The sequence below is a fragment of the Salvia splendens genome, chromosome 4 (genome assembly GCF_004379255.2).
Source record: "Salvia splendens isolate huo1 chromosome 4, SspV2, whole genome shotgun sequence".
Classification (NCBI taxonomy): Eukaryota; Viridiplantae; Streptophyta; class Magnoliopsida; order Lamiales; family Lamiaceae; genus Salvia; species Salvia splendens.
The window spans coordinates 9,551,547-9,564,497 of NC_056035.1; the positions used below are offsets into that span (position 1 = coordinate 9,551,547).

A 12,951-nucleotide genomic window follows, 5' to 3' on the forward strand; every position below is an offset into this window, starting at 1 on the left:
TAAATCTACTGAACCCAGGAAGCGCATACAAATTACTAGGGGCAGAGGAAAAGGAGGAAAATGAAGTGAAAAACGCCAGCAATTTACCAGACCAAGGAGATGAAAAGAAACGCTGGCAGAAGACAAAAAATGGAGCAAGGAGCAAGTATAAGGATCAAGGGCAAAAAAGACAAACTATGAAGAAGGAGAGTGCCCTAGGGATCTGTGTCTATATAAAGGGATGACCCCTTTTGAAGAGGGGGCCTTCTTTTAACACTTCTGATCTTTTACTCTTAGTCTCCTTAGTTTCATTCTCTAGTCTTAGCTCACTTCACACGCACTTGGCACCGATGGGAGATTCTGGGCAGGCTTGGCGGTAGTTAGTTTTCTGTTGCTTATTCTCGCCGTGAACTTCCTTGCCGGAAGCTCGACGTCTGCTTTTGTGTTTGAACCTTATTTCCGTGGTTATGACAATTTCTATTTTCTGTTCTATTTTGGTTTCTGATATTTGATGTTGGTTTACTGATTTTGGATGCTTTTCGCAATTGACTTTTGAATTGGAGTTGAGATTGGTTGAATCTGAGTTTGTTTGTTGAGGAATTATTTGAATCGGAGTTCATGTTCATGGATCTGAATGTTGTTGAGTTTGGATCAGTTGGATCATGAATGGATTGCGAGTTGGAGTTGTGAATCTGATACGTACGTGTTGGATCTGCATGGCTATGTCTGTTGCTTTCGATTTACTTGACCTGATAGCTTAGATCTGATAGTCTTCTGTTTAATCGTAATGTCTGAAATCTGATCCATGTTTACTCTGCTTTTGATGCTCTGTTTTGTTCATGTTCATGTTTATTTGCTGAAGAAGATGAATATCGTTGGTAGTTAGATCCAGATCCGTTGTTTGTTTGTTTTTGCAGCTTTACCTGTCGCAGTAGCTAATTCGGGAACATGTCCCGCTGCTTTCTCGTGCTCTTTTGTCTCACCATTTTAGGAAACCCTTTTACTAGACCCAGTAGTTTGATAAACCTTCTGCAGTTAATCTCAAGTTTCGAATCATGAATGCGTTTGTGTTTCTCTGTTCTTAGGTCTAGTACTTGATGCTTTTAATTCTCGTGACCCAGTAGATAGAGTAGTTTAGCTTTAATTTCCCCAGTCTAGTAGTTTAACATCTTGACCCACTTGTTGCGTGGCAGTAGCCAAACCCTTCCAAAACCCTCCAAATGCATGCAAACTCATCCGTCCTCGTGGGATCGATTCTTTGCTTCCCTATACTAGCCAATAAGTGTAGTGGGTTGAGGTTTTGAAGCGGAAAAGTGTGTGTCATTCTGAAGGTTCCACGATCTCCTAGACCCTGTGATCTAGCGAATCCTCTAGACCCTGTAGGATTGTGATACATCAATTGCACACGCTCTTTCAAGCGACACTTCAACTTTGTATAATATCTATTTGGATTGTGATATTTCTTTTGTATAACTTTCTTATCATTTTTCTCTGCAAGTTCTAGAGCAGAGAGAGACTCACGTTTGACTTCTTCAACACTCAAATGACTTTTGATTTTCTCTCTAAAACAACAACTAAGTTTTATTAAATATTAATTAAAATACATGTTTGACTTTTCGTTTTTTTCCAAGGTGGAGCAATAAAGATTTTTCTATTAAAATACTAAGGGGGCAAAGCTATTACATAATACACATTTTATAATAATATTATATATATGCACCTATGTATAAATGAAATGTTGAGGTGGGACAATTGCCCCTTGTGTATATACAATAGATCCGCCCCTGCTATGAACACGTTCAGTGTAAGTAGAATGAACGGGATTATTATAACTTTCATTAGATTAATCTTTAATCCATAGGTTAATTGGCCCATTAAGTTAATTCACATCTTGAGCATATTAGGAGCAATGTTCTCAATCTCTTGGTTATATTTTGTGTGGTCATTTTATTTTTTCATTTATTTTTGTTTCAATTTAGTTTCTCAATTCAAAAATTCCTAAATTTACTTCTTTTCGAATTAGATAATCGTACACCTCCCTGTGGTTCGATACCCTAAGTATTACAACTACATCTGTATTCTTACGGTTAAGTTGTAGTTTTAGAGTTATTATTTTAAATTTGAGTGTCAAACTTCCATTGACTTTAAATCTCTAAAAATACATATCAATGCTTTTTGTGTGGACTTGTTAGTTTAATTGCTTGTTTTTTTTTTAATTTATCTCTATTCTTGTGTTTTAAAAGCATATATTTCCTATATTTCTGCCTAGTTTATTTTATTGTAGTTGTTCCCACTAGATTTAGTATAGTACTCTATGTTCTTGCACCCTAATTTTAAAGTGTGGCATCGGAAATCTTTCTTAACGTAGTACGTTCATCCCTGTTCCTCGTGTATTACACCATTAATCTCTAGTGTAGGATAAAAAATTTCCTAGTCCATGCATACCTAGGGTAGGGAAAATTAGATTTAAACCCATTCCAACTACCAGTATTCACTGTAATATTTCACTTCACTCATTCTCCTACACAATATATTTTCCTTAAAAATTCACAGCACTTTGTATTAATCTCCACCCTACTCGGCTACTCTTATTGACTTTATAAATTAAGCATCAATATATTTTTCTGATTTTTTTTTTCATGATTATGTATAAATTTCGGATTTTCAGGGAGAGATAGAGAAACACGATAAAGATTGAGCACTCACTTATTAATTAATCCAGGGGCTTAGTGGGAACCAATAAAAATAGGGTGATAATTAGATAAAGCGAAAAAGTGTGTATAAAGAAAGCAGTTCGACGCGTTTCGAGTAATGAAACCCTGATTAACTAAAGATGCCACTTAATTATCTACAATATTATATAGCTGGACGAAGCTTCGTCTGCCAATGTGTCACCTTTGAGATCCCATCATATTTAATCATGCTCTTTAGTTTTAATTCCCTTTATCTAAAATATTAAGTTTCTTTTGCTTTAAAACATTGATATTGATTTTGGTGTGTTTGCTATAGAAACATTCCCCTTCTCCAATAAAACCGTCAAACAAAGCAAAGATTATTTAGTGGTCCATTTTTCGAAAATATTTTTCACCTACCAACTTATTCTTTCCCAAAGCTCAAGTTTCGCATTTCATCCAATTGAAAAAATAAGATATACTGTAAGAGCACTCACAACGTGCTCTTACCAACGAGCACGGTTGTGGGCGGCCCCACTTTTTCTGCCTGCTCTTAGACAAGAGCACAACACTCACAGTCGTGCTCTTCTGCAAGAACGAGCACAAGGGTCCCATCATTCTATTATTCAATTTAAATAAAAACATTTCCATAATATTAAAATTCATTAAAAAAACTGAAATAATATTACAAATTATAAATAAAATAAAATTTACATAATTAAAATCCTACAAAATAAAAATTACATAATTAAAATCCTAAAAATTAAAAATTACATAAATTCATAAGTGACCGAATTTCGTCCAAATGGATGATGAATGTGTGTATTTATAGATGGTTTTGGGATTAAATTTTTTTAAAAAAATTTCAAAAAAAAAAACGGTAATAAAACGGCTATATTTTTGGGAATCCGAAAATATTTTTTTTTAATTTTTGATATTATTTTTTATTTAAAAAATAAATTGCCAACGGCTAATAGAAACACGCAACGTCACCCTGCTCACTGGCACAGACGTGCTCTATGCATAGAGCACGTCCGTGCCAGCGGTAAGGCGCAGCGGAGGACAAGCGTGTCCATGCCAGAGGCAAGGATGGACGGTGAGCTTGTGCTCACCGTTGCAGGTGCTCTAAGAATCTTATAGAATCTATCAAATATTGAAATATAATATGTCCGATTAATAGCAATTTAAAAAACGATGAATATTTCTATAATTATAATTAATTGGACAAACCACCTGATAATATTTTAGTTTCATCGTGTACTCATACACACACACACTTAAAATTATTCAACATGTCATTTCAATTTACAATTCGATTCGTCGTCTTTATCTATTGTTTTTTTTTTGCTTGGAGTCATCGTTAATAATTTTTGACCCACTTAGAGATTTGTGATCGCTAGTTGCACGGAACAATCCCCATTATCAACATAAATGATCATTTTTTTGTTATTTATTAGCGCGACACCATTAATATTACGGCGTTCAGTCACATGCCTTAATTTATATCAAGTACTATATATTCATTATTCTCTCACTATATATTCATTATTCTCTCTCTTGAATAGTTGAATTTAGGGTTGCACTCTTGCACTCATCCAAATCTAAAGATATTAGATAAACACATTTAAATTAATAGCGGTGTTCGGTCACATGCATTGAACTATATTAGATATATATAGTCATTATTCTCTCTCTGAAATATAGGGTTGCACACTTGCACTCATCCAATTCTATCGATATTAGATAAATACAATTGAAATATAGCGGGGTTCGGTCCTATACATTAACTATAATAGGTATATATATATATATATGAATAAAGCTATGAGGCCACATTATGGCCAACCATAAATTAATTAAATAACAAAAAAAATTATTTTTTTTTTCAAATTTTTGGTTTAATACTACTTGCTTTTACTTTTATATCATATTCATTATATGTTGCTCAACATGTTAGTGTTGCTATTTCGTTGTTTTTGCTCAACTTATTACTACTGTCATTTCTTGATTGTTGCTCAACGTATATAGTAATTCGTGATATTAATGTGTTTTACGTAATGGAATTCAAAGATAAGTATCAACTCACAAGTCCATTCACACACATATAAGTTTATATCGGTAATTCTAATTTTTTTATACATGTAAATGGACTAAATTAACTCTTTATGGCCGACCACATTATGGCCATTTAGCATCACCCTATATATATTCATTATCACAAACCGAGCTTTGAAAAAAAGACGCAATAGCCAATCATAGTAACAGAACAGCCATACTTATAAGTTGTATTAAGATGTCCAAGGAAACAAGAGTAGCATCAGATTCATGAAACCTACCCTTCAAACATGTGCTTATTAATAATGATAAATTAAATAAAAGTAATGAGTAACTAATCTTGAAAACAGGGGACTGTTTAGTGTAATAAAAAGCTGCCGCCAAATGAGAGGTCGTGTGGGTTTGTTTAGGGAGTGGCGACAAATAAATTAAGCACAGTACTTTCAAATGTACTCGTTTCTAACAACTCTAAAGTCTAAACTATACATTATCTACATTTATTACTGTGTAATGATGTTACTCCTTTCGCCACCCATAACCTCACATCTCTTCCTATCAAAACTCCACCCTCTCACGATTTTATGTTTCATATATACTCAAAACAAAACTCGAAAGTCGGGAATATTTTCTTTCTGGGATTAATTACCCAACAAAAAAGAAAAGATAAAGGTTTGATTTTTAGTTTGTTTTTCGTATACTATGCCCTTAAGCCCTTTGCCCTTGCCGACTTCTTTTGCTTGCTTTTCTTGAATACTCCATGATGTTTATCTTTTCCCCTCTTCTTTGCCAATTGCTATCAAGTTTTGTGTGGTTTGCCGCTCTCCCTCTCTCTCACAAGCTTTCTGAATATTGTTTATATGTTGATTTGTATGCCATGAAGTTTTATACATGTCTGCTCATTATGCACAAATGCTGGTCCCCTAGATTCAAATGGAAGTTTTTTCTAACTCAACATTAAATGAGGGTCTTGTTGGAAACATTAAATGGGAGTGTTTTACTAGATTTGGACTGTTGGGGAAGAAGTGCACAAAATTAGATATGGTGAAGTGAGCTTACTTTCTTTCTAGTAGTAGGAAATGAACACACAGTTGCTTGCCTTAGTTTGCCTTTGCCATTAATCAAATTATAGAACTAGGGATTGCAGCTCGAGGGCCAGCCTCTTATTTTTATGTTCATTCTTTCTAATTAGTTACTTTCAAGGACTGTTTTCATTGTTTTATTGTTTTCGTGGTTAAAATGGCAAGATTTAGCTGTTTAAAGTTATGTAGATATATTTACAACCTCAAGGATTTGGGGCTATCTATAGGCATAATTTATGTGGCTCTCAAGATTATTCATCTAAATACTTCGTTTGATGAGAAAGGTATTGCTCTATATCAGATTATCAGTAAGCTTTGGCATTTCGTTTGAAACGGCTGATTTTTCCTTGGGTTGTTACTGAATTTGGGGAAGAGATAGGGGGGCAACATGGTTGTGCGTTTCTCAGTCATGTGATCAGTTATGCTTGAGTTTCTAGATAAACTGCAACTTTTTTAATTAATTTTAAAGCTAATGTAATTTTAATATGCAGGAAATCAATGAACATGTATTCTGATGATTGGTATTTATGGTAACCTCAATGATATACTATATTTGGAACTGATGATGCCATTAATTAGCGTAGGAGCATCTGCACAAAAACTCAGGCAATATAGTATTATTTGATTATATATTAGGAGTATATTATATCAACTTGTGCAACTTGCATGCCCCTCACAATACTATGTATGATGATAAACAGTGAGCGGTGTTCTATGTTGTGAGCTGAAAATGTTATTTAATTGAAAGAATTTAAAATCCCAACTTGCTGAATGTGCATGGTGTCTGCATGTAGCTTAGAAATATGCTTCTATTACTAAGTCATTATATTTCTGATGAAAATATTACACAATATTGCATGCCTTTTTCATTTTGTTTATGATTAGGTCTGTCTGAAGATGAAGCTGGTGTTATTTGATTCCAGTGTTCCTTCCTCAATTTCTTTTCTGATGTTGGAACTCTCTATGGCAGTAACTACAGTTTTTCTTGCTGCTCGAAACAATGGACACTTCAGAAATAAATTCTTCTCGTGGATATGGTAAACCACCGTGGATATTCAAGGGAAGGCAAGTTTTTTATCCCGTTTCAAATGAAGTTTTGTTGACTAAAATTCCATCATGTTCTTGATGGAAAAACAATATCGAAATGTACATAAAGTGCTCAGTCTTGACATTTCAGTGCCTTGTACCAGCTCCATCTTGTGAAGGCAGAGACAGCGCGAGCATTCATTCCCAAAGAATTCAGATTAGTAGAGGCGTTCGGGTAAACCAGTGGCGTAAACAGCTTGTTTCTTCAGATGCACGTAAAGTCAAAATCTTTGTTTAATACTAGTTGGTACTATCTATGTACTCTGCAGGTATACTCTTGGAGGATTCTTTCTTGCTAATTATGAGGAAAGTCCTGCTGGAATATTTGATGAGGTTTTTCATTGTTTATATTGCCTACTTTTATTATTTATTCCTGATAAGCCCATGTGAGGCTACCATGATTCCTGAGATAATTGAAAACAATAATACAACTTGATTGAATATTAAAATGCAGTTTATGGGGACATTCATTTCTATTTAGGAACATGGAAAAAAGGATCTGTCTGTTAAGCTTAAATTAATGTCAACTTGCATTTAATCTACTTTTTTCTTTTGGCCTTATTTTTTCAGCTTGTGGTAATAGCAGGAATTGTTTGGAACCCTCCTACTTCTTGTGCGTAAGTATTCTGCGAACGAGTTGTGGATTTTGTATATAATGTCAAAACTACTTTGTCTGACTATTTTCTTTATATATGTAGCAACTATTTTGCACATGCTTATATGTTCTTTAAAGATTTCATGCCTCATATTCCTTGTATGACTGGCTACTGAGTAATCCTGCAAGTTTGATCGTGGATGATTCAAGTCCATATTTATCTTATGCTCCGAGAGTATAGGATATTAGGTCACACTAGTCTTTCAGAAACTATACATCATTTTCTGCTTTCCTACATTTTACTACTGGAAGACGATGACCTTAGTTGCACCGCTTCGAAAATGCTGTTGTATATAAATTTACATTGCAGCTGATAAATTTGTTCCAAGCATATTATTATACTCTCATCTGACACATACAGACAAGATTTTGTTTCTACATATGATGTGCTTGCATAGATGTTCAGCCAATTTACTACTCTCCCTCCGTCCCATAGTAGATGTCACACTTTCCTTTTTAGTTTGTCCCACAAAAGATGTCACATTTCCTCTTTTGGAAAAAGTTTCCTATCACATCAATTATAAAATTATATTTTCTCTCACCATTCAACACACAAAACAACATCTCCTAAAATCCCGTGCCATCTCCCAAGTGTGCCATCTTCTTTGGGATGGAGGGAGTACTAAACTCACCATTTGTCAGTATTAGTCCTCTATCATCTTGAATGTGAAGCTAATTTTGTTAAGTATTCACACTGACAAGTTCCCTTGTATATATTTTATGGATAGATGGGCTGCAAGAGTGCTGGTAAACAGTGACAAAGCATGCCTCCACGGACAAAAGGTAGCCTTTGGAGTACCCAGTTTGCCATATGTTCAAGGATTCTGTTTTGATTGATATGAAATAGCTTCCAGAATTTAGCTAGGCAAACTATAGGCATGCTATACAATCTCATGGTCATACATTCCAGCTGCAGAGCTCCCTGCAAAACTTTAATAACATTTCCTAAAAATATTTTGCAGGATGTCGGACTCCCTAGCCGAGTTGCCAATTTTACAAAGGTGGGCTTCAATCTGAATGCATACGCCTCTAGGAATTCACAAACTGTGATGTATTCGTCCATCTAACATTTCTAAGTTTGTATCAAACTAGAGCGTGAGAGCACTTCCTGTGTCAAAAAGGAGTCGATTTGGTGGCTTTATGAACAAGATTGGCATCAGTGATAGCATGGAAAAATGTTTGGATATACAAGTAGAAGAGATGAACAATCACACAGCCATGGACTTGTGCAGTATAAAACTCACCGCTTCTGGTCAGTATGCTGCCTTCTCTTGTCAATTTGATATCGTGCTATAAGTAACTCGTTTTTTCTTGGCAACATCTCAAAAAGACACTGGAAGATGGATGGGCCCAGAAATCAAGATGTCACTCCCAAGCTTTAGGTATTCACTATACTTTTTTTCAAAGTTCCACCCTTTGGAGATCGCTGTAAATGAAACTGTTTTTGGCTTTTCACAAAATGCAGCGGCCGAACAGAGTACAATCCTCACCTCCTTAAGTATTCTTGCCAGATTGGATGCAGGTTTCTTCCTAGTAATTATTTGACACCATATTCAGCTGTATTCTCATCTAAATGTTTTGCTTTAACAACGCAAAAATTTGCTTATTTGTTCGACTTCATTGAGGGTGAGAGCAGTGTCACCAGCTAAAGTGTGTGGTCCATTTGCATCAAATATGGATGGTGAGAGTACGGACGGGGATTCTGGAAATGAGAAGAGAGACCTCAGCATCTCCGTGATGCTATCAAAGCCTATTCTAGCCTTGGAGTTCAACTGTCTGCAAATGAAGGTGGAAGCTCCGACAATCGTTCCACAGGAGAAGCACGGATGAAAAAGTGACCCATGTCGTTGTCGCTACTTTATAGCTTGCTTCCATAGTTTCCACATGTTCATTCTTTGATTTGCAAGATGATTTGTGCTGTCTGAATATCGTTGGGAAATAAATGTCTCTTAATCTTATATTGGTTGTTAATATTGCTGCCCTTTTCAATTAAATACTATCTAGTTTCAGAAAGTTGACGATGATTATTTTGTTTGAATTTGCAATTTCATCTGCACTAAAAATACACTTCCATCTTCTGACAAAAACTGCCATCAACTGGCACACACCATTCCTTCATTCTTACAAATCATGATTTCCAGAAACCAAACAAATTAACAAATGTAAATTCTTTAACATCAACACTTTACAGTTTAACTACTTACAATTTGAATCTGAGATGTTCTCTAAAATTCTTGAGGCAGAGGCCTGCCTTCCAGAAACGCTTTGAACAGCACAAGGGATCTCTCCGGCTGAGAAAATGGAGCTTCATGAGACGCCCCTCGGATTGTTGCAAACGAGAAGATGTTGTCGTAGACCTGAGTCCACCCTCCAACCTGAGATGAGCATCATCACTCAGACATGTTAACCAGCAACACACTATATTGATTGATTGACTCAAGAGAGAATTTCACCTGCATCCCAGCAAACCACACCCTGTAAGGCGTAGTTGAACGCAGCTTCAACAGCCGCGCCAGTCTGTGAACGAGCCTTCGACTTCCAGTTAAAGGTATGACTGAATCTTGATCTCCACTGTACACCAAAACAGGGATCACTGCCAGAATTATTCTGCCCACAATGTTGATTGTAGGCATCTCAAGATCAAGCGGTTCATAATCCAAAATACTGAAACAAGGTTGTCATAAAAAGTTCAGAATTCTGTTCTGCATCGTGTGTGCATGTGGGAGGTATGTTTATGAAAAACAAGGATTATTACTTGCTGCAGACGAGCCACCGGTTGAGTCCAATGAGGTGCGCATGAAGGGCCTTCTGAACATCTTTCCTGTTCAAGTAATTCAGAGTCTCGTCCTCCACACACACATCTATGCTCTCAGTGACTTGCTGCAAAGAAGAAACGCGCAATTCAGACTTGCAAATGCAGTAAGACAGTTAGAATCCCTAAAATACTGGGAACCTGTGGAGCAAGGGCGTTGGACTGAGAGAGCACGGATGGGATGCAGACATCGAGAGTGACATCGTATTTGTCAACAAATTTGCTGGTTTCAGTTGTGACAAGGCTCATCACCTTGGAGCAGATTGGGGAGAGAGAGCCTCTGTAGTAATCACTCACATATCGTGAATAATTGCAGGCAGAAGTGAACATTCTGTACGTTGTATCGGATATTAGGCCGTGAGACCAGAAGAATTCAGCCCTTGAGTTGAAGTCTGTTCCATATTCTAGTACTGGATTCCCTAGCTACAATATAGATTATACATTACAAATTACTGTATTGATCTTGAAACAAGATGAGAATTATGTTTGACCAAAACTCACTGCAATTCCTTTGAGATTGAATTCTCTTCTCTTTTTGTTGAATTGGAGCATCAGCTCTGCTAGCTGGGGAATATAGTGGCCTAAGGGTAACTAAAACTTGTTAGGAATCATTACACCTCACAATTTTATTCCATTGAAAAAAATATTCTTTGTGGGGGGTACTACTACCAGCATAGCTCTCTCCTGTGATATACAAGCTTCAGTCTTTGTATTGTGGGAATTTAAGGAACCAGTTTTGCAGAAATACCAAGTTGTCACGAGCTATAACACAGAGCAAGATTTTAGAATACTACTCCTAAAATGGAACAAAAAATTATAAAAGCAACAATTTACATGCATGGAGATTAGAGAAGATGGAAACATGCCTGTGATTTTGTCATTTACACCTTCATAAGAGGATGAATTGGAAGCATAGGAAAAACCTACTCCAATGGGTGACTCCAAATACAAGACATTTGCTTCTGCAGAGCATCACACAAATCAAATGCTACAAAATGTGAGTCACATTCCAACAACACTAAAACAGCAAAGATATGTTGAAGATGGAATGAAACCTCTATTCCAGCTATGCTCATTCCTGACCAGCCCATTCCCACTTGGCCTAAAAGGCCCATTTTCAGAAAACGCCTCAACTCCCAAAGATGAACAACCAGGACCTGCCAATAATAATCACACCATTCAAACTACTATCATAAACACACACACACACAGAGTGAGAAATGTGACCTCCATTCAACCATAGAACAAGAGGCTTCGACGCAGGGTCAGTCTCAGCTTCAACAAAATAGTAAAACAGAGCTCTCTCCTCATTTTGATCAACAGATACGTAGCCAGAATATTGGTGGAAGCTAACCCGGGGCTGCCCAGGAAGCTCAGATATTCTGTCAGCAGCTGACAGAGAAGAAGGTGAGGAATGGCACTTAGCTGAATGTGCCAATAAAGAGAAAAAAGCTACGATCTTTACAATGGCAGCCATGGCCAAATACAAAGCGGAGGAGGGGATGTGTTATTTGCTTGTCATGATTGATTTAGCTTATTTGAATGTGATGTGAGATGAAGACAACGTGAGCTGTGTGAATGAACAAGGATATGATAAAAGGGAATGGAAAAAACTGGGGTCTGATTTCTTGCAGACTGCAATTGTAGTTGTAGTCCCCTCTCCTCGCTTGTTCTCTTGTTGTCTTGTGAAAAAAGTGAACACATTTTTACAATAAATCTAAAAAAGATCAACTTTTTTGAAGTGGGATTTATTCGATTCAAGGTCAAGACTTGTTCACACTGTTGCAGCATCAGTTGAAATTGTGTATATAGACTAAAAAGCTTCTCGTTCCACACTGAGTTCGAAGATTCTTTATTTCTTAGTAGCATTATGTTTAGGGGTTAAGTCTGCAAATGCACACCAGTTGAAGACAATACTTACAAAAAAACCATAATTATGAATCCTAAAACCTTAGTTTGGGGTAGATCAAACTCAATAGCATATGTTAGTATCGAATATTCAATTGATTGTAAAATTAGAAAAAATCCATAGCTTGATAATTTATAAACAGATTTTTAAACTGTTAGGCAAAACCAGAACTTGTGAAAAATTTAGGAATATAAAAGCAAATTACTCTTTTATTAATGGTCAACAAGCATCAGACAAGCCCCACAATACCAATTTGACAACAATGTATGTACGTTAAAAAGAGACCCAACTACAACATTGCCAACTAAAAAATACTAGTTGCTTAAAGTGGAAAATTCACATGAGCATCAGTGCTTGCCAATATTAGAGATTTGTTGCTATATAAAAATATTAAAATTTCATGTCTAAACGCTATAAAAAAATTATTATAATCTTGAAAGAGAGATCCGATCTTCATTATATATAAATAATGCGCCTGAGATACCTTCCGATATTCATCACAAAACGAGCTGCATATTGCTAAACATGGAGTGGGGTAAAAGACATTAAGAAAGATTGTTGATTTCAGTCGAAAAAGTAAAAAGAAATAAAAAAAAAAGTAGTAAAGAATTGGAAATTGGAGAGTAGCAGTTGCAGCAGCAGATGATTGTGTCAACAAAGAAACGATGGGCTTTTCACCATCTTTAATTTCACGCCTTAGATTT

General features: G+C 36.0%; 2 protein-coding genes and 1 pseudogene across 3 annotated transcripts in view; 2 read left to right on the plus strand and 1 right to left on the minus strand.

Annotated features, from left to right (window-relative positions):
* Nucleotides 1-12,951, plus strand: part of LOC121798419 (DEAD-box ATP-dependent RNA helicase 21-like) — a 794,448-nt gene that overhangs the window by 219,066 nt on the left and 562,431 nt on the right. The gene's annotated exons all lie outside the window — the stretch shown is intronic.
* Nucleotides 5,214-9,484, plus strand: LOC121798447 (protein NEOXANTHIN-DEFICIENT 1). Of its 2 annotated transcripts, none has more exons than XM_042197459.1 (11): nucleotides 5,214-5,375; nucleotides 6,756-6,850; nucleotides 6,963-7,046; nucleotides 7,141-7,204; nucleotides 7,442-7,488; nucleotides 8,255-8,309; nucleotides 8,489-8,527; nucleotides 8,619-8,778; nucleotides 8,857-8,908; nucleotides 8,992-9,048; nucleotides 9,163-9,323. In XM_042197459.1, exons 2-11 carry the CDS (start codon nucleotides 6,786-6,788, stop codon nucleotides 9,173-9,175), a joined length of 636 nt encoding a protein of 211 aa, XP_042053393.1. In that variant the 5' UTR covers nucleotides 5,214-5,375; nucleotides 6,756-6,785; the 3' UTR covers nucleotides 9,176-9,323. The 2 variants fall into 2 exon arrangements, with proteins under 2 accessions (XP_042053393.1, XP_042053392.1); XM_042197458.1 differs by having other exon boundaries at nucleotides 5,219-5,375; nucleotides 9,152-9,484.
* Nucleotides 9,590-11,961, minus strand: LOC121798429 (annotated as a pseudogene).